The sequence below is a fragment of the Hippocampus zosterae genome, chromosome 17 (assembly GCF_025434085.1).
Source record: "Hippocampus zosterae strain Florida chromosome 17, ASM2543408v3, whole genome shotgun sequence".
Classification (NCBI taxonomy): domain Eukaryota; kingdom Metazoa; phylum Chordata; class Actinopteri; order Syngnathiformes; family Syngnathidae; genus Hippocampus; species Hippocampus zosterae.
In genome coordinates this window covers 8,693,081-8,712,337 of record NC_067467.1, presented here as the reverse complement: position 1 = coordinate 8,712,337, position 19,257 = coordinate 8,693,081, and the positions used below count along the sequence as shown (strand labels likewise).

At 47.0% G+C, this 19,257-nt stretch overlaps 4 protein-coding genes and 1 long non-coding RNA gene across 8 annotated transcripts; 3 read left to right on the top strand and 2 right to left on the bottom strand.

Annotated features, from left to right (window-relative positions):
- Positions 1–39: 39 nt before the first annotated feature.
- LOC127590417 (uncharacterized) lies at positions 40–3,097 on the bottom strand. Of its 4 annotated transcripts, XM_052049952.1 has the most exons (9): positions 3,036–3,097; positions 2,315–2,413; positions 1,977–2,086; positions 1,860–1,907; positions 1,479–1,595; positions 1,097–1,164; positions 985–1,024; positions 850–901; positions 40–775 (listed from the first exon to the last, which is right to left on the bottom strand). In XM_052049952.1, the coding sequence occupies exons 3-9, from the start codon at positions 2,064–2,066 to the stop codon at positions 528–530; spliced, it is 663 nt and encodes a 220-aa protein (XP_051905912.1). In that variant the 5' UTR covers positions 2,067–2,086; positions 2,315–2,413; positions 3,036–3,097; the 3' UTR covers positions 40–527. The 4 variants fall into 4 exon arrangements, with proteins under 4 accessions (XP_051905912.1, XP_051905913.1, XP_051905910.1 ...); XM_052049953.1 differs by lacking the exons at positions 2,315–2,413; positions 3,036–3,097 and having other exon boundaries at positions 40–614; positions 699–775; positions 1,977–2,290; XM_052049950.1 differs by lacking the exons at positions 2,315–2,413; positions 3,036–3,097 and having other exon boundaries at positions 1,977–2,290.
- LOC127590416 (WAS/WASL-interacting protein family member 2-like) lies at positions 2,615–7,588 on the top strand. Its single transcript, XM_052049949.1, has 7 exons — positions 2,615–2,785; positions 3,183–3,239; positions 3,301–3,412; positions 4,280–4,660; positions 4,721–4,870; positions 5,500–5,601; positions 5,704–7,588. The coding sequence occupies exons 2-7, from the start codon at positions 3,201–3,203 to the stop codon at positions 5,742–5,744; spliced, it is 825 nt and encodes a 274-aa protein (XP_051905909.1). The 5' UTR covers positions 2,615–2,785; positions 3,183–3,200; the 3' UTR covers positions 5,745–7,588.
- A 220-nt stretch (positions 7,589–7,808) lies between these two features.
- Positions 7,809–12,450, top strand: utp18 (UTP18 small subunit processome component). The gene is made up of 13 exons (XM_052048276.1): positions 7,809–8,092; positions 8,170–8,309; positions 8,428–8,523; positions 8,635–8,699; positions 9,264–9,364; positions 10,273–10,398; positions 10,596–10,770; positions 10,834–10,934; positions 11,010–11,100; positions 11,175–11,298; positions 11,389–11,563; positions 11,634–11,776; positions 12,342–12,450. The coding sequence occupies exons 1-13, from the start codon at positions 7,931–7,933 to the stop codon at positions 12,364–12,366; spliced, it is 1,524 nt and encodes a 507-aa protein (XP_051904236.1). The 5' UTR covers positions 7,809–7,930; the 3' UTR covers positions 12,367–12,450.
- Positions 10,849–11,298, bottom strand: LOC127589220 (uncharacterized). Its single transcript, XR_007959319.1, has 2 exons — positions 11,170–11,298; positions 10,849–11,095 (listed from the first exon to the last, which is right to left on the bottom strand). It is a non-coding gene; the product is annotated as an uncharacterized LOC127589220 (long non-coding RNA).
- Positions 12,451–13,171: 721 nt separating the features above from the next.
- On the top strand, positions 13,172–18,763 carry LOC127589210 (E3 ubiquitin/ISG15 ligase TRIM25). Its single transcript, XM_052048267.1, has 13 exons — positions 13,172–13,305; positions 14,154–14,278; positions 14,519–14,917; positions 15,675–15,779; positions 15,850–15,945; positions 16,007–16,240; positions 16,310–16,490; positions 16,557–16,649; positions 17,151–17,177; positions 17,275–17,301; positions 17,397–17,572; positions 17,640–17,795; positions 18,221–18,763. The coding sequence occupies exons 2-13, from the start codon at positions 14,162–14,164 to the stop codon at positions 18,404–18,406; spliced, it is 1,797 nt and encodes a 598-aa protein (XP_051904227.1). The 5' UTR covers positions 13,172–13,305; positions 14,154–14,161; the 3' UTR covers positions 18,407–18,763.
- Positions 18,764–19,257: the final 494 nt, after the last annotated feature.

Genomic DNA, 19,257 nt, shown 5'->3' with positions numbered 1-19,257 from the left:
GTTTGGATGTGACCCCAATAGCACGACAACAGGCAGGTATCGTTCAAGCCAACACTTGGCGTAGTTTATTGAAGAGTCTTTGCAAAGTCACTCAGGGGGAAGCACGAGAAGTCCACAAGGAAATCTCCACACAAAGAACAAGAAGCTGCATGAGATGGCAACAGAGTCCACTGGCGTGGTGACAGCACGAACATGCACTGAGGAACGGTCTGTGAGTCAACTTGTACCAGTCCAAACGAGCAGATAGGCAACAGGTGGGTGATGAGCTGACGAGTCTCAGGTGTGAGGTGCAGAATAACCTGGCTGAGTAGGCTGCCTGGCTGGCCCCTTCCTAACAGAGACTGTTTGTGCCGTTGAAGCCAGGCAGAAAGCAATGTGACTTTCTCATTCGGTCATTAACGTGGTAAGTCAACGATGTTGTGGAATGAGTATGTTGCCATTGTCTTCTTTACCGTGCCAATGCATCTCAACATCAACACTTTAATTGCACAAAGTCAATAACAACACAAAGAAGAAATACAAATGTATTAGTACTTTCGTCTGATAGCGCGCCGCAGAGTCTTCTGGATCACCTCAGGAACCAGGCTCAGCTTTCCCCTGACCACTAGGCTGCCCTGCACACAGACACACAGACACACGAACCACATGCACACACACCTCACTAGTCCTGACTTTTGTATGTGAGGTGTTTGACTCACCTCATAATAGACAATAGTGGTTTCAACATTGACTACAACGATGGCTTCTCTAGGAATCACCATTTTGTTGACCAATTCTACACACACACACATTCAGAATTTTAATGATGTGTTTCAATGTAAATGTGATGAAGGAATGGATGTTTCTGACCTTTCAGTTTGGATTCAATGAGTTCTCCCAACTTCTTTCCGGCATAGCCGCTCTGCAAACAAATACACACAAACGCAGTGAGGGGTGTTGTCGAGTAACACGCATTGTGTGATATTAACGGTGGCTTCAACTTACAATAAGTTTTCCCCAGAACGTGGAAACCTGAATTTTACATCTAAGCAAGAAAGATCAACTCCTTAGAAGATATTACACGTATATGTGTGTGTGTGTGTGTGTGTGTTCTCACTTGGCATTCCCATGAAGAAGAACCAAATGGTTTTCTTTGATATCTACCTTCATCGACATCTCACACATCTACAGGAAAACCACAAGAAAGAGCTTAATAAGCGCCAGAGGAAGAACTCAAGAAAAACATTTAAATAGGTACCAGAAGAACAATCAGTACTTCAATAAGAACCAGAATTACAAATAGAAGAAAAATCTCACTAAGTGCGAGAAGAGCAAGTTCAAGAAAAAGCTCAATCGCAACCTTAAGAACTAAACACCTAAAGAAAAACAGAAGAAGAACCTCAATAGGAGCCAGAAGTAGAACTTCAATGAGAATAAGCCGAACCTTAAAAAGAACCTGAAGTAGAACCATAAGAAGTATCTGGTGTCTGGGTGCTTACCACAATGAGTCCTTGTTGTTTTCCGAGCGGTCTGGTTCTGGCGTTGATTAGAATTTGTAGTCCAGTCTCGTGAATGCTAACCGCTATGGGTTTCCTTAGCTCCACCTCCAGCGTGCTCTGCGGACAATCGCAATGCACACCGTTCATCATGTGACCTCGCGGTTAAGGAGGAGAAATGGGGATCCTACATTCATTCCCTAAACCTGAAGCAGTGGAGAAGAACTTATTTATTGTGGATCTAGATAGTTTCTAAGATGACAATCCAGTGGTAGTGATCATTCATCACTGAATAGTGGAGTGTAACTTCTTTTGCTGTAAGACGGGCTCACTATCTAATGGCTACAAGGGAAGGATTCAGAAGGGGCATTGTGGCCGTCTTACCGAGGAGAGACCGAGGGCTTTTAGGGCAGCAGACTTCGGGAAGCTCAACTAAGAACCAGACAAAAAGTTAACTCCATAAAAGCACCTTCACAGTAAAAGCCCGACGTCCTCACCAACCTGTGGCAGGCTGAGGGAGAACGGGCCATTGTCGTGCAGCGGCCGGAGTAGTTCGTTGAAGAAGTCGTCAGTAAAACACACGGTTGCCATCAATGACTTGCGTCTCTGGGCTTTAGGAGAGGTAGAGGAGGATATGTATATGTATGTATACATTAAGATACAATATGCACAGTATGTGAATACATCTCTATATGTGTATTAATGTGTCTATCGTGTGGGCCATGTGGCAAGCTGACTGGAGAGAAACGTTAGCAGGTTCTATGAGAACATGGCCATATAAGTGTTTCTCTCATTCCCCAAATAAATAAATAAATAAATAACAAGAATTGTGAAGTCACCTGTGGCGTCTCGGCCGTACGTTGAGGACTCGGACTCGGACTCGTTGCTGTTTCATTTTCAGCGAACTTTGAGCTCATCTAAACGCACCTGACTCCCACCTACGTGACGTCACGACAACAAAACACATCACACCAAAAACAAATTGCACAACGTGCTGTCGTTTATGAAATTATGAAATTTCTCCAGAATATTTTTTTTAATGTGAAGGGATTTATTGATTTATCGATGTATCTTTGTGTGTGTGTGCGCGTCTGATTCTTTCTGTGTGGACGGACAGTATTTGTCTGTGCCGCGCGCGCGTGCGCCTTTGAGTGAAAACAGAGGTCCTGCGGGATGACGTAGAAAAAGCGCGGTGCATGCTGGGAGGTGAGAACGAACGCTAGTGCGGACTCTGCGGAGGCCACAGGCTAGCCGCTGTCGCTGCTCCGTTGCGGTGAACATGCACACACGAGCCGCGGACTCGTGCCCAGGTGGGTCGGTGGGACACAGCACGCCTGCGTGTGTGCAAGCGACCGCGCGCACGCTCGTGTAAAAGCGAGCTGACCTATAAAACTGCTTCGCTGTGTGTGCTAACGACTTTCAACACATTTCAACGAGTCGAGCTAACGCACGTCGCGACACTCACGATCACATTCTCATTGGAAAACTGTTTTTCATTCGGATTGCTAACTGCGTCCGATGGGCAAAAGAAGAGCACAGAAAATGGATTTCATTTATTACATATCCAAGCATTTGCAGGCAGCCCTGGGGTGTGAGCGCTTGCATCCGCGCGCGCGTGCGTGTGTGTGTGTGTGTGTGTGTGTGTATAAATGATTGCTCCTGAGCACACGTGTTCTGTGTGTGTATGTTGTGTGGGTGTCTCCTCAGGTGAGTGACGGCAGCAGGATGCCCCTCTCGCCACCGCAGCCCCCTGCCTTCGCTCAGGTACACGCAAATGCACAAATGTAAAGATGACACTAGTGATGACCTAGGCCCTCACCAGCAGAGCCCGGAGGAGGTGAAAGGTTGCCCCGCCCTCCTGTCAGACCTCAGCCAAGGCACGGATCACCCATACTTCCGTCTGTACCAGTACCTCCACCAGGGGGCGCCACACAAAAGTAAGAAAACTGACAGGAAGTCATACGATTGATTGTTTTGCTCTTGTCTGTACCAGAGCTGTGTCCAAATTGGTAGGCTGTATCCTGTCTTGTTGCGTCTTCTTAATGTGTGTCTACCTTTCTTGCACTTCCTGTCCAGTTAATGACTTGCTGTCTCATCAGTGAGCAAACCTTTCTGCCACTTTTCCCTCTTCTTTTTTGAAATTTGGTGAGCTTTCCTTCACACAGGGACTGTGTGACACAGCACTGTTTCAAACACTGATAGGAAGAGACACGGGCTACGATGGCACCAAAAACTGGGGGCGGCAAAGGTCCCAGCAAAGGCATAGACATTGTACTGTCAATTAACCTTGCTCATTTCTCAGCCTATTTTTATCAGGTTTACTTTTTTTGTCATTATCAAAATGTGTGCCGTCAATACAGAACAGTTGGGGGTAAAAAACGGAAAGGATATTTACCTGTGAAACATTATTTTCAGTTGGTTTGCCGTATCGTACAATATTGTTCACGAGCATATGCGGCAGATGGAACGCGCCGAGGACTTGGTCCCTCTATCTTAGTGTCGCTGTAGGCTTACAGCTCAAAAGGGGCGTGTTCAATCTACAGTAGCTCTTGGGATTGTCGTTATTCAGAACTTTTGCCAGGTTGCTCGGAGGTCATAACATTTGCTTAAGGTGGCTTAAAGATTGCATTTAGTACCCTCTCCGAAGCTTTTTAATAGTTCCGATAACATATCCCCCCAGGTCATCTTCCTCAGATCGAAAAGCAAGGGAAAGTTCCAAAGTCAAAACCGCAATCGCAAAGGGCTGGTGACTGACAACATTTTGTAATTCCTGCCTGTTGAATGACTTGCTGTCTTGCTCGTAGATGATTGCGCAGCTGGTCCCTTGTCGCCCCGCACACCACCTGGTCATCGCCATGATGATGGTCAAAGCTCCGCCCTGCCCCCTTCTACAGGCTCCGATACCACCCCACCTCCACCCCCCCATCAGAATCGGCGTGGCCACGCCCCCTCCCCACCCTCCGCCAACAACCGAGATAAGCCTCTTCCACCGGCTCCTCCCACCAAAGCTAAGCCAACTTCTCTGGCCCCTCCCACCTACAGCGGGGAGGCAGACCATCTGCAGCAACACGTCTCCCTCAGCAACAAGAGGGCTGCCCCTTCGCCGGGAGGCCACACCCACACCAGAGGTCCAGCCCCACCCCCTCCTCCCACCTCACCTGCCCACAGGCTGACTCACCCTTCAGGTCAGACATCTTTTAAGTTCAACAACACGACCTTCATGTGACCTTCTCATGTCCCTACAGCCACCAGAGAGGCTCCGCCCCCTCCTCTGTACAGGACGTCGGGTAGCCCTTCTCTCTCATCTGACCTCCCGGCCAGGGGTAAACCGCCTCCCCCGCCACCCCCTTCTCTCCGCCATGCACACGCCTCCTCCATCATTCCGTCATTGTGTGGTGAGTTATTACACCTTCCCGGTTTAGATTTAATTTGTTTTTGTTCTTTAATTTTTTTTTTTAATCCGTAGTTGCGTGTTCTCGCCAACGTGCATTGCTTACACTCATAACATGACTGCCAAAAGGGAGCTCGAAAACCAGTCAGCTTTGACGACTTGGACATGTGGTGGTGAAATTTAACCACTTTTGTAAATGCTCCAGCCACTTCAATTGAGTTGTTTTCACAAGCAAGGCTTGTGTTGAGTAATGTCTCTGTCATTTTCTTTTTCAATCCGTTTTTTGTTTGAAACGTTTTTTTTAATTCCATATTGTTGAGCAGTCAGTTGTGCAGCTAAAAAGTTTCACAATTGACTTCTTGGATGAAGCTTTGAAGTGTCCGCTTCCTCTAAATGTCTCTCTTCACAGTCCAGCCAGCTAGTTAGCAGACAGAGGAGAGTTAAGAGCTAGCCAGAAGCTAGTTAGCATCCAGTTAGTGGCCAGATAACGGCTAGTTGACTGCTAGTTAGCACCTAGCAGTGGCTCGTTAAAAGCCGGTTAGTGCCTAGCTAGCTATCTTGATAGTAAAATTGTATTGTTGACGGACATTTATTTTATTGACATGTAAAAGTTGTTTTGTTTTGTTGACCCAGATGACTTTGAGTCAAAATATTTGTTTCACCCACTGGATGATTTCCCTCCTCCGGATGAGTATCGACACTTTGCCAAGATCTACCCCAGCAAGGCCTACTCAGGTCTCAAAGCAAACGACGCAAACCACAAACGACTCACGTGTCAGCTGAATAATGTAGACAGGGTGTGCTAACACAGCTAATGCTTTTGTGCATGTGATGCAGCCATGCGGGGGGCACCCCCACTACCGCCAGTGGGCAGGTGAACAACTGCACTGCACTTTGAGGATGTCATTGACTCCGCCCTCCCGCATGGGAACCACTATTGGAGGGAAGCCGAGAAGAGAAGCCACCAATTGGACGAGAAGAGTTGCTGATTGGACAAGACAGTCCCCCATTTTTTTCCTTCTCCTTGGTCACCATAGTTTTACTGCGGGTCGAGCCATTGCCAACGACCAGTTCTCACATGACTGCTCGGATTTGCATTTTTAGCACACTTGGTGCGCTAACTAGGCTGACATCGTCACGTCACGAGGCTAATGTCATCTTGATAGGCTCACGTTTCCCCACGAGGCTGACATCTTCATGTCACCTCGCTTGTTTAGCTAACATTGTCTAATTAAAATCGCGTCAATAGGCTATTGTAGTCAGGCTCGGTGCTACCCTGGGGCGAGGGTCTGCTATAGCCCCGTCAAAACTCTGGTTAGCCTCGGTCAAGTCGTCTGCTGTTTTATTTTACATTTTAAAATATTTTCCATTTATTTATAAACATGAAGTCATTCACAAGTAGCCAGCCATTGTGTTCCAATCCAATTCCTGCTTCCATGTTTGTGCTGCACCTCTACCCTGTGTGTTGTTTGGGAGGGAAGGTGTGCCAAATTAGTTTGAAGGTTTTATTATTGCCCGGTTGGCCACTTGTGTTGTTACCCTTAACTATTTTGTTGAATGTTGTTTGGGCAAATTCTGTTCAAAACGTGTTCATGTGTAGCATGCTTGTGCTGCTTATCATCCTATCGTTGCAAAACAAGAACCTCAGAAATAAGACTGAAATGATGAAAATGAACCCACCTCCCACACTCCAAAGGCCATAGAAAAGAAAACATCTTGGTGCCATGCCTGAATGTGGTTACATCGCAAGGCTTACATTGTCACTGCTCGAAGTATCCCTGTTAAGCTAACATGTTGACATTGCCCCGGTTAACATGGTTTCATTGGTAGGCTAAAGTCACTGAGCTAGGCCAATGCTGTCACATCACTAGGCAAAATAAGTGTATTAGGATAATAGGGTGACACGGCAAATTTTCACACCACTAACGTCATGTTGCCATCCTAACATTGGTAGGCTTAACGTAGTCATGTTATGAACCTAGTGTCGCCTCACTAGGGTAAAATACCACCAATAAGCTATTGTGATTGCGTGGGTAGGCTTGTCACGTTGCTAGACAAATGGTTGTGGTTACTTTGCAACGCTAAAATTATAACACCGTTAGTACAATGGTGCTTTGACATTAGGCGTTGAATTTGTTCTGTGACCCATATCTCAAATAATCTTTCCTAACTGAATTAAATTAAACAAAAAAATGGCCACATTGCTAGGTTAACATGGTTGAATCTAGCTAGTCTATGGTTATCGCATCACTCAGCTTGTCACATTGGTCGGATAACATCGATGCGGTAGAGTATTTTGGCTAACGTGGTGATGTAACGTCCTGGACAATTTCAGCATGTTTGGACAGGAAGTGGTGAATTGTTGTCTTTGATTACTTGTCCTTGCTACGTTTGTTTTATTTGTGGCATGTTTATTTTATTTTATTTATTTTTGCCAAACTGAAAGGTCATCTTCCTGAGTGGGCTTTTATTTTGAAATGTATGATTGTGTATGGTCATTTTCTGTGGCAGTAGTCGTGTGGTATGTCAACTTGTACTTATAAGCTTGCTATAATCATGGTCATAATAAGAGCAGTAGTCACTCAGAGGCTTCACTCTTCACGCACGAATAAATAAACAAAAGTGTATTTGCTGTAGTTTACATTGGTAACGATCATTAATTAACTTCCTGTTTCATCTTTCAAATCAAGCCAAATCAATAAACATGTTTCATTACACAGGATCTACATTGTTCATTTTTGTTTCATTTCCTCCTCCTTCCCTTTACCTTTTCCTTTTAAAAAGCGAAATATATATTTTTTCTTTGTTGGGTGGCTACTTCCAGTAAACGATATTTGGGGTGTGGGGCTTGTCCGTGTCCGTGAGCAAGGCAATTCCGCCTCTGAGCACTGAGGGGCAGGCTCCATTTGGTGAGGGAGTTTTGTGGCCCTCGTTCTTTTCCGGGGGACGTCACCGGAAATCACTTTCCCACGTGCTAAAAACACACAGTCGGTCACACCGGTCGCGACGAGAGGAAAGAAAACCACTTGAGAAACTTTTGGAAGATTCTTTTCGGGATCCAAAAATGTCGACCAGGAAGAGGAGCACACGCCCGTCGGACGTGGAGGCGAAAGCGCCCGCAGAGGAGGCGCGCGAACGCCGGAAGAACCTCAAGAGTTTGGCGGTGTTGCGCACGCACGAGCCTGCAGTGCAACAGCTGGAGGAGCTAGTGTTTGGTGACGTGCAGGTAACCCCACGCATGTAACGCCATCGGGAAACAAACGTGAAAAGCAGTCAACATTTTGTGCGTGCGTTTGATCCAAGGATGATGCTGAGGAGGAGGAGGAGGAAGAAGAAAAAGAAAAAACTTTGGTCCAATCGGACAAGGAGACGGAGGAGCGTTTATGTCCTCCACCAATCAAAAGAGCTGCTTGGGTTGATGAAGATGATGAGCGAGAGGAAGAGTAAGTGTGCGCGCGCGTGTGACTGCACGGCACTACTTTCAATGATTTTCTTGACTTGTCATGACAACATCAGCAGTCTAAGCTAACATTTGAGCATGTGTCTGCTTGTCGTTGTCAGGGTGGATATGAGGCATCGTTTCCGGAGCGACCTGATGCGAGGACATACCGAGGCCACCCTCAGCAAGAAAAAACTGCAGCAAAGGATGAGAGACCAGTCAGTATAAGCACGCGCGCACCCACCCACACACACACACACACACGCACACATATGAAGTGGTCACGTGTGCACTCTGGGCACACTCAAGCCTGTGTGCGTGTTTGCCAGATTCCAGAAGTCGATGGGCGGAGCTCCATCCTGGGCCGTTGGCAGCGGCAGGAAGTCTGTGAAAGGTAAAAACACAACAATGCAAATGCAGCAGTTCCCAGGTAGCAAAAGTACTCACATACTGTACTTTTGTAGGGTTCTGTTTCTACATACAAATTGGGTTCGCTGTGTGACCACAATTGTAACTCAAAACCCTGGTATCTGAAATCATCTTTCCCCATTGAAATGTGCATGATGAATCAATACTGCAATCCAATCCATTTTGCTGCACCATTGGGCGTGATAGCCTTGCCCACTGGGTGGCAGTAACGTATAACACAGTCACGCAGATACAACCCAAGTAGAATACAGTGCTGCTTCTTCTACTTCTCAGTAACGTTTTGCAAGGATAAGGAATATGTGCCTATCAGTATTATTATATTATCTGTTTGTGTGTTTTGCACCACCATCTGTGGTCAAATATCTATTACTTCAAGGGTTGTAAAAGGTGCCACTGCCCAACTACAAATGCTTGTCAAGATAGAAATCGAGTCAACCGCTTGCTCACCTGTGTGTGTGTGTGTGTGTGTGTGTGTGTGTGTGTGTGTGTGTGTGTGTGTGTGTGTGTGTGTGTGTGTGTGTGTTGGTAGATGACGATGAAGAGGAGGACGAAGACGAAGATGACGACCTACTCAAGAGGACGGGAAACTTTGTGGCATCTTCGGACAGTTTGTCAAGCGGCATCCTCGGGGTTGGTGCTCATATGCACATGCGTGTTCTTTGTGGCGCTTTGAGTGCGTGTGTGCATGCGTGCACGTTCGTGTGCACAACAGCCCCGCCCTCTAGTAGCTGTTTTGTTAGTCACTTGGCAGTCGTCATCACTACATGCATGTTGCTGCATGGTCGTCTTGACAACCGCCATCAATGCGGCTAGTCTGTAAAAGTCACGTTCACGCGTGGTTGTCCTGACAACGTGCCTGTTAATTTAATTTAATTGCCTGTTGTCGTGACATCATCATGTCAACCACGCCCATATTCTGCTTGCCAAGGCGACAGGTGTGTTGACCGATTGTTCTCGTGAGGACGCACGTTTTGGTGGTCACGACAACATTGATTGGTTTTATTTTTTTTTCTTTCATTCAGCATGAATCTAAAATCAAACAGTCAAAAAAACATTAACGAAGGGAACTAATAGCTGTTTGAAAAGGGTTACGTCTGAAGCATTGCTTATAATCGCCACACCCTTATCATCATTCTTTCCAATTCAGTTGAGTAATTACTGATACGGGGTATTTCACTCAGAACATGCTGAATCTACATTTGCCTAAATAATCATACCCACAATTAGTCACAGCCAAACATTTGAATCCAGAAGGATCAGATTTCAGCTAAAAAATAATCAAGATTTGTAACGAGCCATACACATATTTCATTTTTGAGCTTTTTTAAATGGTCAACACTTTGACTTTCTTTGATTACATATTTTCGCTCTTTTCAATGTCGTATAAAATCTCATTTGTTTAAACTTTTATCCTGCTCTTTTTTTTTCATCACCATGACGACCACGAATGTGTTTTGTGGCCGATGATGAGCAGCTATGCCGATGATGTGGCCGTCACACGGTATGTTTGTTGACGTTGTGTCATTGGTGCGCTTTAGATAAAGAAGTGTTGCCACGCCAATGCGGCCCGGCCATCTTCTGATCGTCTGACGTCGGTCCAGTTCCACCCGTCGGCTCAAGTGGTCTTGACAGCTGGGCTCGACTGCTCGCTGTCCCTTTTCCAGGTCAGTCGGCGGTGACTCCCCAACCACTTGAATGACCTTTTCACATGTAAGACCTAGATGGTTCATCAAATGAAAATTGGGCCATCGTTTTCCATGTGGCGGAGCTAGATGGTTCCGTAATCAGTTATCAGCAAACATGTGAATGATGTCACCATGTAACAGGAAGTGCCGCGCATGCGTGTTCCTCTGCGCCGTAGGTGGACGGCAAGACCAACGGTAAAATCCAGAGCATCCACCTGGACCGCTTCCCCGTTCACAAGGCTCGCTTCAGTTGCCACGGCGACGCCGTCATCGCCACCAGCACGAGGAACAAAATATTCTACATGTACGACATGATGGAAGGACGCGTCATGCCGGTGCAGCACATCCGAGGTACCGATGCGCGCACGCGCCTCATTGAGACTTGTGAGTGCTCACGTGTGCGGGTGCGTTCAGGGCTGCAGGAGCCTCGGGTGAAGGACTTCTGCGTGAGCCCTGCGGGGGACGCTCTGCTGCTGACAGGAACTCGAGGATATCTGCACATGGTCACGCTCAAGGTATGCGCTGGTCGCACTTTGACAATTCATGTGAGGTAGCGGCTAAAAGTTGACGAGTCCAATGTGCGCACCCAGACCAAGGAGGTGGTGAGCAGCATGAAGCTGAACGGCGAGGTGGTGGGCGTGGCTATGAACGGCGACGGCAGCAAAGTGTTTGCTAACTCAGGCAAGTTGATCATGTAACATTAATAATGACATCATCACAACGGCTGAATAACGACATGACTGCTGTGACCACAGAGGACGGCGAGGTGTACGTGTGGGACGTGCGTAGCAGTCGCTGCGCCTGCAGGTTCGTGGATCACGGCTGTGTCGCCAGCACGGCAATCGCCGCGTCCGCCGACGGACGCTACCTGGCGTGCGGGTAAGACGAGCAGATTTGTCACGTCATGCCACATACCGTCTCATGACGTCACGTCGCGTTAATTTAGGACGTGTTCTGTACTCACTTCAGCTCGCGGGCGGGCGTGGTCAACGTGTACTCGCAGGAGGCGTGTCTTAACTCTGCCAATCCCAAGCCCCTGAAGGCCATCATGAATCTGCTGACCCCTGCCACCGCACTCACCTTTAACTGCAGTGCAGAGATCTTGGCTATTGCCTCACAACACGAAGACGAAGCCGCCAAACTGGTGAGGCGGAAGTGTGGTCGCCTTGACAACGTCCCACCGTGATAACAAACGACGCCCATGTCATTATCAGGTTCACATTCCCAGCATGAGTGTCTTCTCCAACTTTCCCGTGGCCAAGAGGAAGTTTGTCTACCGGGTTTCCTGCATGGATTTCTCACCTCACAGTGGCTTCTTCTCATTGGCTAACAACAAAGGACACGCCCCCCTCTTTAGGTCAGACAGCCGATCAGAGGCACGGGTCATTTAATGAAATGCAGACATATGGCTTAATTGCTTATTATAAATTAGTTTTGTCAGTAAAAGTGACTAGAGGCTGAAAAATACACTTCACTATTGATCCATTGCACTTTGCCAACAACGTATTGTATCGAAATTGGCTGCTGAGCGACATTACGAGTGTCTCGACTCGTTCATCATTTGAGCTGCAACTTACCAGCCTGCCATTTGGTGATGATGCGTTTCAAGAGAAGAGAGCAAAATGAACACAAATGTCAGCTCCAGTCACAATTGGGCTATGTTCAAATTACAGGGCGTGATGCCTCATTCACTTTTTTATTTATTTATTTTTAATGCAATCTTCTCGTGTACTCGTTCACATCACAAAAACAAATGACAAGTGACTTCTAATTTGAATGTAATGCCTCCGTGATTTGAGAGACACGACACACACAAAAGACTGTATCAGGCAGCAATTTTTAAGGAAGTAAATAAGTGTTGTCAAGTCCGAACAATGAGACACTTTACTAATTCACTTGTTGTGTGTTTTTTGTGTGCACAGACTGGTGCACTACAAGGGCTTCTGAGGATGAAGAAGAGGGCAGAGTCACTTGTCCTTAAAGTCATGGGACATGCGCACCTTTGTCATGAAATAAACTTTCTTGTCTTTTCTTGGGTGTGATGAATTATTTCATTTCCACTGTTGGCTTAGCTTAGTGTAGCTCAGCCTGGCACAAATAGCAGACAGCGTGCGTACGTTTCTCCGGATATGCAACAGCGGTCAATCATCGACTGATGTCGGCCAGCTCTGCCGTCAATCACTTCACTGATAAGATGCCGGTCTGACTGTCAACGTTCCACCTTGACTGCGCCAACGAGTCAATATCAATGTGTTTGGAGAAATAGTTTGAACATTTTGTGGAATGAGCGAGCTTCACATAGGCTCGATCAAGATGAGTGAAGTGAGCAAGGAGAGCCACACTCTCAGCTCTTCCTCAAATTCTACTCACAATTCAAAGAACCACGTGCTGCATTATGTGTTAATGTCTTTCTGTGCCTGTGTGGGTTTTTTTCCGGGTACTCTTTGTGGTTTCCTTCCACATTGATGAAATAAATAAATAAATAAATACAAGTGTGGTAGGTTCATTCATCACACTCTGTGCCCTGCGATTGGGTGGGAACAATTCAGGGTGTTCCCCGTCTACTGCCCGCATTTCACAGCTGCCAATGGCTCCAGCACGCCCGTAACCCTTGTGGAGATCAACCAGTTCAGATGATGGATGTCCATTCTTGTGTTTTACATTATATTTTGTTTTGTTGTATTTTTGACTGCTTTGCGTCCGTAACACTTGTGCGATTTTTTTGGAAGTAAAATGAATGGGGGTATCCATCCAATGGTGAGTGTCGCGGTGATCGACCGTCACGCAAACATGTGGCCCGACCACTTTTGCCAGACCACGCCCATGGAAACGTCATAGTGAAACTTGCGTTTCAGGCTGAGCAGAAACGCAACTGTCGAGAAGCAGGTAAGAAAACTTTTGACAGATTTTGTGCACTTTGCAACCTCGGACCTCATTTTTCTCCCCCCGTCAAATGCCTCGTAGGAGCGGCCAAGATCGTCACTTTATTTTGAAAGGAACAGCTACTGCGATGGCGTAAATTGAGAATGAACGCCAGTGGAGCAGCTGATAGAATATGAGCAGGGATTTTATTGAGAGGCTTGGCTAAAAAAGCATTTATGTTGAAAGGAATACGTACAAATAAATAGGTGAACCTCAGCCAGTTCCTTTTATTTTGAAAGGAATATCTGAATAATCTGAATAGACTTTTAGTGTGAAAGGATTTTACTTAGTGTGAAAGTAAAACCCATGAGTGGTACTTTTGTTTTGAAAGGGTGCTGACAAAAAACGCGATGATAACGCTAAGGATAACGATGCTGGCATGAGTCGCATTTCATCCACCACAGCAGCAGGGGACAGTAGAGGGCAAACAGGTGAAAGGCCACCGCTCAGCTTTGCGCTTTTCTTGGCCCCTTTATGATTGACATGTCTCATGAAGCCTGTATGGCAACCATGTTGTCAAATGGTGTGTGTGGTGAGAGAGAGCGAGCATTCATAATTGTGCGAGTGAGAGTTTGTGTATGTGTTTTTGTGTGACAGTCATTGGTGCTTATTTGGCTCCGCCCCCACATCTCACCTGGTGCCAATCAAATAGGCAGTCATCGGAGTTGTGGGTCACGTGACAGGAAGTAAATGGTTTCTTATTTGTATGTGAGTGCTGAGGAATGGGGTGTTGCCTTTGAGGCACTTCCTGTTTCACCTGTTCTTCCCGGGCTAAGGCAAACATTGACGTAGATGTACATTTTGTGCGCCAGGAAACAAGATGGCAGAGGCGGCGATGGCGCCCGATCTGTTCACAGAGCAGGAACTCACCTGCTCCATTTGTCTCGACCTCTTCACTGACCCTGTCTCCACACCATGCGGACACAACTTCTGCCAGGTACACACCAACAACACACACTCATTTGTATCACATGACTGTTTGGTTTGCATGCTGTCAGTGTGTTATATGACTGTGTCCTAACTTAGCATCAGTATATGACGTAACCGATTTGTGTCTTAGCATCAGTGTGTCATGTGACTAATTAGTGGACTAGTTTACGTTCATTGTGTTACAAGACTGTTTGGTTAGCATGCTAGCTTCTTAGCCCCAGTGTTTATGCTCCCTTTTTTTTTCCAGGGTTGTATTGGCGGGTACTGGGCATCGACCGCCACATGCACATGTCCGCTTTGCAAATACGCTTTTGAAGAGCGTCCACAGCTGAGCATCAACAAAGTTTTCGCTGTGATCACGGAGAATTACAAAATTTCTCGCTACGGCAAAGCCACCGCATCTAGCGTGCCGTCCAACAGCACCAACCCGTTTGCGAAGGCGTCTAATGAGGACGTGGTTTGGTGTGACGTGTGCACGGGGATCAAGCAGCCGGCCGTCAGCTCCTGCTTGACATGCACGGCGGCGTATTGCGCCGAACACGTCCGGCCCCATCACAACACACCCTTCTACGCCAAGCATCCTCTCATGGACCCGCAGCAGGCGCTGAGGGGACGCACCTGCTCACTACACCGCCGCCTATTGGAGGTGAGAGGATGGACGGCACAACATGCCAACGTGCAAGATCATACGTGATCGCATGTTAACAAAGGAGACCTCAATGATCGTTGATGATACGTGATCATCTGTGTAATCATAATACTTGGAACTGATACGAGCTGTCATTTCGTTTTTTTGTTTGTTTTTGGGTGGCAGTGAACTCAACTTGCAGTTCACCAATTTGGCTTATAGTGAAACAACAACTTAAGGAAAGACCAGAAGTAGGCTAACGCTAATTAGCATCTGTTACGGTACTTCCATTCTTTAAACAGCAGATTGTTCAGAAACATGTCGACAGACAATATAACAGTGCTCAGACATATATTCTTTATCCTTTGCATAGAACCGCTAATATTAGTGCTGTACTGATGAGCTCTAAAAGGAGTTAAGAGGTCTTTGAAATACTTCAATGAGCAGTCCATCCAGCCATCTTTTCTTGTCCACTGGGTGGCCGAGATGGCAAAATCAAGGTTTTTATAAAAATCAATATCAGTGCTAATTCTCCGAATTCAAATACAAATTCTGACATTTTTTGTTGTTTTTGCTTTGTTGGGGATGTGAGGGGGGCGGGTGCTGGACCGAATTCATTGCATTTCCCGCCCTTTCAGTGGGCAGAGAGGATGTGAGTTAGGAGTCTCAATTGAAGAGGTACCTCAAAGCACGACTGTACGCGATCCTATGCAGTCATACGTGATGTTACGTGAAGGTCCATGATGTTGGTGTGTTGTGATGCGACGACGTTCAGGTGTTCTGTCGGACCTGTCAGCGTTGCATTTGTGCCATCTGTGTGCTGGAGGACCACCGAACTCACCAGACTGTCTCGGTCCAGACTGAACGACTCAGCAAACAGGTATGTGCCCTTTCCGGGCATCCTCATTTCCTGTTACCTGTCACAACTCATCGTGGGGCTGCCTGTGTAGAAACACGTGGCGAGGACGGAGCAGGAGATCTTGAACCGGATAAAGGACAAGCAGATGATCTTGGCCGAACTGAAGACCAAGATGGACGGTGTCAAGGTCAGAGTCTTTCCCAACCCATGTTACAAACATTGTTAATGCGGTAACGTGTTAATGGCAGACCTACGGCGAGCGAGAGCGCGGAGAAGTGGAAACGTTGCTGGATGAGGCGGCCAGCTCCCTGGACCGTCTCCGAGCCCAGGTGGTAGGCGGAGTCCAGCAGCAGATGGGGGCGGTCCTGGCCAGGGGCGAGGGCCAAGCAAGCCTTCTGGAGGCGGAGCTCGGACAGCTGACGGAGAGACGGGCCCAGCTCGAGGCTCAGGCTGTCAGTCAGGACCACATCGGATTCCTGCAGGTCATACGGGAACTCGGGCGACGTCGATGACGTCAGTGATATCAGCTGACCTTTCATCGGTTCGTTCAGAGCTTCTCAGAGGCCACGTCACCATTGGGCTCGGATGAGCCCATCAACTTGGATGACCTGGACCTCAACCTCTACTTCAACCTGGGCGGGGTCAAGGCAGCGCTGGCTGAAGTTCGAGACAAGATGGAGGACGCCAGGTTGGGCGGCGGCGGCGGCGGGGCCAGAGGATCCGTGGCTTCCCGTGAGCGACGCCGTCCGCCAGAGATCCATCTTGGGTTCCGCCCGTTCAACATACCGTGTATTGCAGTGTTGTTGAGTGACCAGATGATGGCGGCGGAGAGCACGCTCAATCTCAGAGGAAGCAGCAGCAGCCTGAGGAGGAGCCAATGGTCACTCAGAGGTCATCCGCTTCAGCTTCAGCAACTTTGCATTTCCCAGTGGATGAAATTGACTGCAGCTTCTTTATCTGCTGGAGGATCTATCTCACTGGCCATGACTCGAGTCAACTCAGGAGACCAAAATGTTCCGTGCGTTCTCATCACGGAGAAGTCTCGAGGAGACAAATTCGCCCAGAAGTAGCCACGAGAAGACTCCGTATCCAGCTGGACGTGGTCTAGTGGGTCAAGCTTTGTCGCGCAGATGTCACAGTCTCCAGCTGGTCTTGAAGGTGTCACAGAGAATTAGTCTCCGTGACATCTTACAGACCGGCTGGAGACTTGAGGACAAGAAAAAAAAAATTGAATTGAGCGAGATTCTCCGGAAACCTGGCTAGTTTCGAAAAGACATTGCAGACACGTCTCGGTAATCACCGTAGTTGCCGTCTGCTCGCCAGTGAGAAAGATCATTAAGTCAGTTTTTATTGTGAAAGCGAGACTGACGCTGGCTTCCCGTTTCCTTTCAGACATGAAGAAGATGAAGCCGGTGTCGGGTGCGTACGTCCAACATTCACACTGTGTCATCAGCGTCACCAAATTCATTTGATTCAACGACTAAAAGTGCGTTTATGTTGTGTTGGGGTCACCCAGGTCACAAGAAGGCTCGCGTGTACATGGGTGAGAACCTATGACCTTTCCTCATGTCATCAGGAGCTCTTTTGTTAACATCGGTGAGGCTCACGACGGCGCGCTACGCTCTCCTTGGTCTTCAGACGATGTGACCTTGAACCCGATGACGGCGTACCCTTTCCTGATCCTGTCGGAGGACAGGAAGCAGGTGAAGCGTGGTGAGAAGCTGCAGTTTTATCGCAACAGTCAGCATCGATTTGACGTATGGTCGTGCATCACAGCCAAGGAAGGATACGCCACTGGACGACACTACTGGGAGGTCTGTTAATTCTGTCACTCTGCCTATATGTGAGTGTGTGACTATGTGTGCGCAATTGCGCACACAGGTGATGGTGGGCGAGAACAAAGACTGGAAGTTGGGCGTGGCAACCGAGTCTGCACAGAGGAAGGGCCTGTTTGATATGAGCCCGTCCAATGGATATTTCGCCCTCTGGTGGAGCGGCAGCCAACTGCGAGCACTCACTGCACCGCCACTCACCAAGGTACCGCCTAGTTTCTTTCCCGTTGCCCCATAGCAAGTATTTGTAGGGCTGTAACAACAAATTGATACAAATCGATGATTGAAAGCGTTGGCCCACGACTTTTTAGTCAACTGCGCCGTTGTTAAGGGACCCAGAGCCTGTTTACTAAACCAACAAATATGCTGAATTTTGTCGCTGGATTGACATAGGGAAGGTGGTGAAAAGATCTGGTGTGTAAATTCCAGTTAATTGAAATGATGTACAGGAGTTTTTTAAATTAAGATTATTCAATTATTTTAAAAAAATTTGATTAATCAATTCATCGGGAAAAAAATAGTCCGGAGATTATTCATTTATTAGTTGCAGCCCTAAATATTTGGATGTGCTGCGTTCCTATTTGACAGGCATGCTTGACTGCATTTGCGTGCTTCTTTTTCACATACCAGGTCAAGGCTCCCCCCAAGCTGCGTCAGATGGGTGTGTTCCTGGACGTGGAGGCGGGGCAGGTGTCTTTCTACAACGCCAAGTCGGGTTCCGAGATCTTCAGCTTCAACTGCGGCGAGTTCACCGAGCAGATGTTCCCGCTGTTCGGCACTGGAGACAAAGAGGTGCCCCTCATCATCCTCACCTGAGGCGTCCACCATCATGGCAGCAACTGCTGCTTCTTGCCTGTGCAGTCATTTCCCTCATCCGGCTATACTGGTCCTCGATAGTTCCGTAAAATGTCCATTCGCACTGATCGGAGAATCGGGAATGAGGCAACGATTGTCAACGCATTGGCGACTATTGAATTTTTGCCGACTGTATACGCGCATTTTGATATGCTGGATGAGACAGTGGAGTCGTGCGTCAAATGAAAAATAGTTTTAACAACACAACTTTGGCACCCGTAATGACGTCATTGCTCTTGCTTTACAATGAACTGGATCAACGTCATTTGGTGGACCTTTCATAATAATACTTAGATTAATAAATACATTCCAAACACATTCTTAGTGTTTAAAGATATTTTTTTTATTTTCTCAATTTAATAGAAGCAAAGGGAGCGGTGAGATTCTGGCACATGAAATGATTGTCTAGTGCAGAGCTGCAAATGAATGTTTTCATATTTTTTTAAATTCACTGAATTCGAAAAAAAAAATAATATTTGGTTCATAACATTGAGCAGAAAATGGGCAAAAACCTTGCCGATTGTTTCTCCAAATATCTTATTTTGAAAAAATAATAAAATAAAACACAAAGACAACACTGGTCAACCGCAAATTCCAATCCGAGATGACTTTTTGTGTGTTCTGGAACTCATGTTTGATGTGGATTGAAAGAATGTGTACTTTTTACTCGCACATCTGGTTTTGGAGATATTGATCTAAAAAAGATTGCGCAATCAGGATTTTACCATGTGTTGTTACTTGGAATAATAGCTATGACTTTCAGAAAAAAAAATCCACTTGTTGCGAAACCTAACCCCTAATTACTCAATTGC

What these genes read in the sequence shown, in the direction of transcription:
- LOC127590417 (XM_052049950.1), bottom strand. Translation starts at nt 2,129, where the DNA reads ATGTATACATACATATACATATCCTCCTCTACCTCTCCTAAAGCCCAG. An exon ending in TCTCCCTCAGCCTGCCACAG is followed by an intron (nt 1,908 to 1,976) that starts GTTGGTGAGGAC and finishes TCTGGTTCTTAG; the next exon opens with TTGAGCTTCCCGAAGTCTGC. An exon ending in AAGCCCTCGGTCTCTCCTCG is followed by an intron (nt 1,596 to 1,859) that starts GTAAGACGGCCA and finishes GATTGTCCGCAG; the next exon opens with AGCACGCTGGAGGTGGAGCT.
- LOC127590416 (XM_052049949.1), top strand. Translation starts at nt 3,201, where the DNA reads ATGCCCCTCTCGCCACCGCAGCCCCCTGCCTTCGCTCAG. An exon ending in AGCCCCCTGCCTTCGCTCAG is followed by an intron (nt 3,240 to 3,300) that starts GTACACGCAAAT and finishes CCTCACCAGCAG; the next exon opens with AGCCCGGAGGAGGTGAAAGG. An exon ending in CCAGGGGGCGCCACACAAAA is followed by an intron (nt 3,413 to 4,279) that starts GTAAGAAAACTG and finishes TCTTGCTCGTAG; the next exon opens with ATGATTGCGCAGCTGGTCCC.
- LOC127589210 (XM_052048267.1), top strand. Translation starts at nt 14,162, where the DNA reads ATGGCAGAGGCGGCGATGGCGCCCGATCTGTTCACAGAGCAGGAACTC. An exon ending in CTGGACGACACTACTGGGAG is followed by an intron (nt 17,573 to 17,639) that starts GTCTGTTAATTC and finishes TTGCGCACACAG; the next exon opens with GTGATGGTGGGCGAGAACAA. An exon ending in CTGCACCGCCACTCACCAAG is followed by an intron (nt 17,796 to 18,220) that starts GTACCGCCTAGT and finishes TTCACATACCAG; the next exon opens with GTCAAGGCTCCCCCCAAGCT.
- utp18 (XM_052048276.1), top strand. Translation starts at nt 7,931, where the DNA reads ATGTCGACCAGGAAGAGGAGCACACGCCCGTCGGACGTGGAGGCGAAA. An exon ending in CAAAGTGTTTGCTAACTCAG is followed by an intron (nt 11,101 to 11,174) that starts GCAAGTTGATCA and finishes CTGTGACCACAG; the next exon opens with AGGACGGCGAGGTGTACGTG. An exon ending in GGACGCTACCTGGCGTGCGG is followed by an intron (nt 11,299 to 11,388) that starts GTAAGACGAGCA and finishes TACTCACTTCAG; the next exon opens with CTCGCGGGCGGGCGTGGTCA.